This window comes from Nestor notabilis, unplaced genomic scaffold (assembly GCF_000696875.1).
Source record: "Nestor notabilis isolate BGI_N333 unplaced genomic scaffold, ASM69687v1 scaffold11088, whole genome shotgun sequence".
Taxonomy (NCBI): Eukaryota; Metazoa; Chordata; class Aves; order Psittaciformes; family Psittacidae; genus Nestor; species Nestor notabilis.
The window spans coordinates 9,793-16,539 of NW_009938803.1; the positions used below are offsets into that span (position 1 = coordinate 9,793).

The following is a 6,747-nucleotide window of genomic DNA, read 5'->3' on the forward strand; positions in this document are numbered from 1 at the left end:
GAGACCAGCCCCCTCCTGGCTCCATCCTCCTGTCAGGCAGTTGCAGAGAGCGATAAGGTCCCCCCTGAGCCTTCTCTTCTCCAGCCCAAAAGCAACTCTGATAGACCTCAGCATTCCCTCAAACATTCTCTCCCTTCCCAAACTGTGTATCCCAACTCTGGGATCTCCTAAAGCAAACACACATTTAGTAACACTCTGCTCTGGCTGAATTCCACTGGCTCAGCCATGTCCCAGGAGATACTCTGAAGGAGATTCAGGGAGACCTTGGTTCTCTTGGGTTGGGTGCTCCCTGTTGATCATATTTGTAACCCAGAGGTGGGAGAAGCTGTGATTCCCAGGTGCTTCACACACCATGTGGAGTTCCCATCCCATGTTTCATAGGATGCTCTGAGCAGACATTAGCACAGCAGCAGGTTTTGCTACATCAGGTCTCTACCAAGATGATCTGGGGGTTAAATCCCAGCCTCGTGTGCCAGAGACAGGAGAGGGCTGGATTTTCTTCAGTCCTTTCTTACCTGAGCATAAATGTTTGACAACCTGTAAAAGAAGGTGCGAACTGACACGCAGCCTGTGCTCAAATAGGGGCTCAGGCCCGTGGTGCTTGGAAGCAGCGAGTTGGGGCTTGTCCTTGGTTTAGCAAAACTTGACACCCAGCCCTAAAATGGAAAGAGAAATCCAGGTTCAGGCAGTAGCAGGGGACACGTGTCCAGCTAAAGAAACAGGGAAAACACCTCCTGGCAATTGGCTTCAGCATCACTGTCATGCCTGGAAAATGCTCCCACCACCCCCCCGCCACAGACACCACCATCAAGGCCAACAGCATCTTGAGAGCAGGCTGCCAGCCTCCTCCTCCAGACACAGAGACCTCTGAGCCCAGCCTCATGGCCACAGAGAATCATAGAATGGGTTGGAAAGGACCTTAAGATCATCTAGTTCCAACCCCCCTGCCATGAGCAGGGACACCTCACACTAACCTGTGTTGCCCAAGGCTCTGTCCAGCCTGGCCTTGAACACCTCCAGCGTTGAAGCATTCACAACTTCCTTGGGCAACCCATTCCAGTGCCTCACCACCCTCACTGTGAAGAACTTCTTCCTTAGATCTAACCTAAACTTCCCCTGTTTCAGTTTGAACCCATCACCCTTTGTCCTACCACTAGAGTCCCTAATGAAGAGTCCCTCCCCAGCATCCTTGTAGGCCCCCTTCAGATGTTGGAAGGCTGCTCTGAGGTACATCTCACCCACGAGTGCTGGGAAGCTCTGCTCCCCACTTGTACTGTGGGGAGCAGCTCTCATGGGCCAGCAAGTCCCCACTGAAGATCTTTCCCACTTTCTGAAGGTGGGAGGGGGTAAAGCATCTTCTCAACAGCAGCCAGCACAAGGCAGGGGTGGCTGCCAAGAGCTGAGCCCCAGCAGGGAGAAGCTCAGCCAGAGCTGAGCAGCTTCTTGAAGTCCAGACACAACCACGGATGAAAGGAGCAAGGTGGACACTAACTTCTGGAGCCACCACCACCCCCCATGGAAAATCGAGGCTGACCTGGTCAGTCAAGTGTTGCTCCAGGCGCTGCAGCCCTTCGGTCTCCCCTCCTTTCCATGGGGAAAAGCTCTCCTGAGGGATCTTCAAATCCCCAGGGAGAGGCACGCTGTAACGCTCAGCCAGGCCTGGGTCAGGGGGGGCACATCTCCTGGTGGGGGAGAGAGGCCTCTTTCAGGGGGGGAACCAGAGCCAGAGAGGGAGGAAGACTCAGTGCACAGCCCAAGATCTCCTCTGTCGTGGCACAGCCACATCACGGGAATGGAAGTCCAGGCTGTGCTCTCCCTGGGGAAGAAGGAGCTCGTCCTGCAGGAATCACTCCAGGGAATTCCAGCCTGAAGTGGGCCTGAGGAACAGACCGACCACACGGCAGCGCTCAGAGCAGTGGGCTGCAGCCCCCACAGCTCACACACCCCTCTCATGCTTCCCATCTGCTACAGAAGGCTTGGAGGCACGTCCCGTCCAGCTTTCCCCACTGTCTCATCCACCCCTGGAAGCCAAGAGCCTCCTCACACTCTAAACATAACTGTGGGGCACTGGTGCTGCCCCCAAAGGCTGCTCCAGCCCCGGTGCCTCTGAGGAGAGGCCACTCTGGGAGAGGTTTCATAGGAAGGAGGCAGATGAGCTCCCTGGGCCACCTCCCCAACTGCTCCTTCCTGACCAAGCTGCGGGCTCCCCAGGCCTGCAGCTCTCAGAGGTCCCCCCACAGCCCTTTGCAGCCTCGGATGCTGAGGCTTCCCCAAGGCCTCTGCCCCCGTGAGGCTGGAGGAGCCTCAGGGCACAGTTTGTAAACCACAGAGGAGGTTCAAGAAGTGCCAGTGGTTTACAGCCCTCTCAACCCCCCCAGATGAACTCAGCTGTCAACAGAGATCTTTCCACTTCCCTGGGATAAAACCTGAGCTCAGCTCAGGGAACATTGCAGAGAACCTTTGGGAATTAACAGGATTCCCCCCAGGATGGAAGACTTCAGCCTGAACACAGAGCAGAGGCACTTGACACAGAAGTACCTGCAGCCCCAACCCCAGGGGGCAGCTCTCTCCCACCCCATCTTACCTCCCTGTGCGTCACTGACCTCTCCTCGTGCAGAGCTGAACGTGGGACATCCCTGACTCTGAGCTTCTTGAGTGCTGGGAGCCAGGGGCTCAGTCCCTCCTTCCACAGCACAGGGGAGCAGAGAAGAGGTTTAGAACCAGAGGGGAACACTGTGATCATCCCCCCAAATTGGTTCATCCAACTCCTGCCCTAAATCTGGATTTCAGTGGAATTTGGAGCATGCCTTTGAGAAAGAGACCTGCAATTCCTTAAGCATTCCTCTGACCAACCTCTCCATATCTTCTTTCCTCAGAGTGCCTTGCAAAAGCTGAAGCCTTTGGTCTGTGCCACCTCCCATCCCCTCCCAACAGCAGTCACAGCTCCTGTACATGAACTCAATAACTCTCCATGCATGGGAGCAATGCATCACAACACCAAAATCACCCTCTTATCACATGGCTCTGGCTCTTCCTGGGGCAGAGAAAAAGGAGCTGCAATTTCCCACTGGCTTCTGGTACTTACTGGAAGTCTTCAGCTGTCAGGTTTCGCACTGGGACCTCAGGGTCACCCACCAGAGACAGAACGTGAAGGAACCTCTTGTATGTTAACGGGGGGGTCCCACCGTTTAGGTCCAAAATCCTAAATCAAACAAGATCACTTTTCACCACAACAGAAAGCAAGCAGGAAGCAGGAGGTGCCAGGGGATAGGAAGGTGACAGCACGGGCTGGAACAGCCCCACTTCGGGCAACTGAATGTGGACATGAGAGGTTTTACAAGGGAAACTTCCCTGGGTGAGCAAACATCCATCCTGAGAGCAGGACCTGGGGCTTGAGACAACAAAACTGGGACCAGGATGCCAGCAATGGCTTCAACTGGGCAGCTCTGTACAGCCAGACATGGCCAGGAGAGCAGAGGTAAGGCCAGGACAGTAAATAACTCCTCTATGGCAGCAACCCCTGTGCAAAATCTCTTCTGTTACTTCTAGAGACCAACACACACAGATTCTGCAGCATCTCAGGTAGCCCATTCTGCCAGAAGGAACACGTCAGGATCCAGACACCCCAAGATATTTGGCCTTTTCTCCCTAAATCTAAAATAAACCTTCCTTGGAGACACCTCCCTGGTCTCTGGGGCCATCACCTACCGCTTGGTGTCATAGAGGCTGTGGCCCCCCAGGGACAGCACCTCAAAGCCCAGCTCTCCTCCCAGACGCCGGATGGTGGCCTCCATCTCCTGGTAGAACGGTTCCACCTCCGCATCCAGAGTCACTTGTGTGATATTCCACTTCTGGACGTGATCCCTAAGAACAGCCTCATACTCTCCTTGAATAACCAGCAAGGAAGAGCCCAGCTGGCACAAGCTCTCCCGGAGATCCTGCAGGGACTGGAGCAGGAAATGCCACCGCAGGGCCCCCATGTGCATCACGGATGTCAGGAACTCTCTGTCCAGGATGTAGATGGGGTAGAGGGCCTCGGAGGACTCCAGAGCAGCCAGGAGCACCGGGTGGTCGTGGAGCCGGAGGCCCTTCCGGAAGAGGTGGATGGTGCGATGCAGCATCCTGGCTGCTCTTCTCACACCTGCTGGAAAAGGAAGGGAATCCCTGGCTTTCAGGATGCACAATCCCAATCCACAACAACCATTAGAAATGGAGCTCCATCATCTCCTGTTACCCCAAATCTCTTCTGCTTTTCGAGTTCATGAGGGAGAAAAGCAGAAACTGCCCCTAACTGCTGTCCTCAGCCAGGCCCCACCATGCAGCAGCCCCATCACCACAGAGAATGGCTTCTCCCCCAGGTAAGTTACTCAAGTCCTCAAATTAAATCCCTCAATCAAATTACATCCCAATTGAGCCGAAGGGAGGAATCAGACAGAGCTCCCAGAGCTCCATTCACTGCAAAAGCACTTTAGAACCACACGGATGTGGCCATGAGCAAACCAAACCCTCTGTAACTCAGCGGCGAGGAGATGATTTCAAGGAGCCCTAACTCTGGTCGTATGCAATGGATCACAGGGAGAAGAGCTCTGCAGGAGCCCTCAGCTCATCACAGACCTGATCCAACACTCGCTCTGGCTGTGAAGAGACTTTGTGGGTTTCAGGAGCAGATGTGTGAAGGACACAGCGTGTTTCCTCACTCACAAACCTGCAGGGTGAAACCAGGGAAAGCAAAGCTCAGCCCAAGCCACACAGATACAAGGGTGTAATCACAGAACCCCAGCCTGGTTTGGGTTGGGTGGGAGATTAAAGCTCATCCACCTCCAACACCTTCCACTAGAGCAGGTTCTAAGTGCCAGGGGCTGATGTGGGGATTCACAGAGACATTCCCCTTTGAAGCAGGTGAGTGCAGAGGACAGGCAGGAGCCTGGCTCCCAGCCCCTGGCTGCTCTGCTCATGGAGTGATGGACTGGACAGAGAGCAGCAAACAGAAACAAGCCCAGCTCCTGCCTGTGTTTGTACCAAACCCAGCAGCAGGTCCCCAACTTGCTCTGCCCCATATAGAAAGGGACAAGCTCAACACCCACTGGAGATGGGTCCGTGTCTGGTTCTAATTTCAAGCGTTACCACCCAAAGAAGAAACGAAAGATTAAGAGTTAGTGAAAACTCAAACCAGCTCTTGGCTTTTCCAGCCAAACTGCTCCACTCACACCCTCCCAAATGGCTGCACTGGGTGAGTGGCCCCGCTCACCCCACAATCAACAGCTTTAGCAGCCTCATAAAAGATAATCTGGCTTGTCCTGTTCCCCAAAACACTCATCAGCATCATGGAGACAAAGCCAGCTGCGCCCCCAGGCTGGTCCAGAGCCCATTGGAACCCCCTGAGAACTGAACCCTGAACACGTTGGGGCAACAGCACAAGAGGGACATGGAGCTGCTGGAGCGAGGCCAGAGGAGGCCCCGGAGCTGCTGCGAGGGCTGGAGCAGCTCTGCTCTGGAGCCAGGCTGAGAGAGCTGGGCTGGGGCAGCTGGAGAAGAGAAGGCTCCTGAAGGGGACACCTTAGAGCAGCTCCAGGGCCTAAAGGGGCTCCAGGAGACCTGGAGAGGGGCTTTGGACAAGGGATGGAGGGACAGGACAAGGGGAACGGCTTGAAACTGCCGGGGGGGGGAGGCCAGATCAGACTTCCCCGTGGGGTTGCTGAGGTGCTGGCACAGGGTGCCCAGAGAAGCTGTGGCTGCCCCATCCCTGGCAGTGTTCAAGGCCAGGTTGGACACAGGGGCTTGGAGCAACCTGCTCTAGTGGAAGGTGTCCTGCCCGGGGCAGGGGTTGGAGCTGGAGGAGCTTTAAGGTCCCTCCAACCCAAACCAGGTTGTGATTTAGGCCCCAAACCAGACAGCTGGGCTTTACCTTAAGGGTTTCCTGGCTCCTGGGTCTTCACAGCCTGTCACCTCGGCAAGAGGATGCCACACAACCACTGATCACAGCTCTCCTGCTGACAAGCATTTCTCCCTGCAGGCAGAGATCTGCAGGAGGGACACTGCAGTCAGCAGCATCCCCCTCTGAATCCAGCTGCGCTGCTCCGGGTCCTACAAGCACCGAGAAACCAATTGCCTGGGTTTACAACCCCCTTAAATACCTGGAAGAGGGTGGACTTTGCATCAAAGATGCTCTGAGCAACTGGAGGCTTTTGTGTAACTCGTGGGGGAGGAGGATCCGGATGACGCCGCTCTCCGCCCTCCGGAGCGGGATGGGGCACCCAGCGCTGTGCAGCTATGCCCAACCACAGCCGTTCCCCCTGCCTATCAGCCTGTCTGCTTCGGCACCGATAGTAATGCAATTAAAGAGCTTTAAATACCGCCGTCAGCAGCCGCCTGGCGCCTGCCCTCTGAGGCTGTGACCTGGGCTTCTGCAGTAGCTGTCACCGTGAGGTTGCAGGACGTTGTCCTCATCTGACAGGCTTGAGAACGGTTCCCGGTTGGGATTGAAGGATACTCGCTTCTTGTATTTGGTATAAACCCCAGAACCCACATGGAGCCAGACCTGAGGCTGCTCCTGAGCCAACGCCTCTCTGTTCTCTCTCCTTGGGGGACAAATAAAGCGGGATACACAGCACATCACATACAGCACATCCAATAACGGCGCTTTGCGTCACACCAGGACAAGAGCCCCAAAACCACCCGGGAGAAGGCCGGGTCCCGTCCCCCCCCAGCCCGGGGCCCTCAGCCCGTGGAGGGGGGGCCTGGCCGGGC

General features: G+C 55.7%; 1 protein-coding gene across 1 annotated transcript in view; it reads right to left on the bottom strand.

The window, feature by feature from the left end:
• The window catches only part of LOC104409615 (cryptochrome-1-like), an 8,116-nt gene extending 3,986 nt beyond the window's left edge, over positions 1 to 4,130 (bottom strand). The window contains 4 exon segments of the mRNA XM_010019534.1: positions 516 to 656; positions 1,535 to 1,682; positions 3,086 to 3,202; positions 3,709 to 4,130. Of these exon segments, the coding sequence (XP_010017836.1) occupies positions 516 to 656; positions 1,535 to 1,682; positions 3,086 to 3,202; positions 3,709 to 4,121 (819 nt within the window). The 5' untranslated portion in view covers positions 4,122 to 4,130.
• Between the last annotated feature and the right edge of the window lie 2,617 nt (positions 4,131 to 6,747).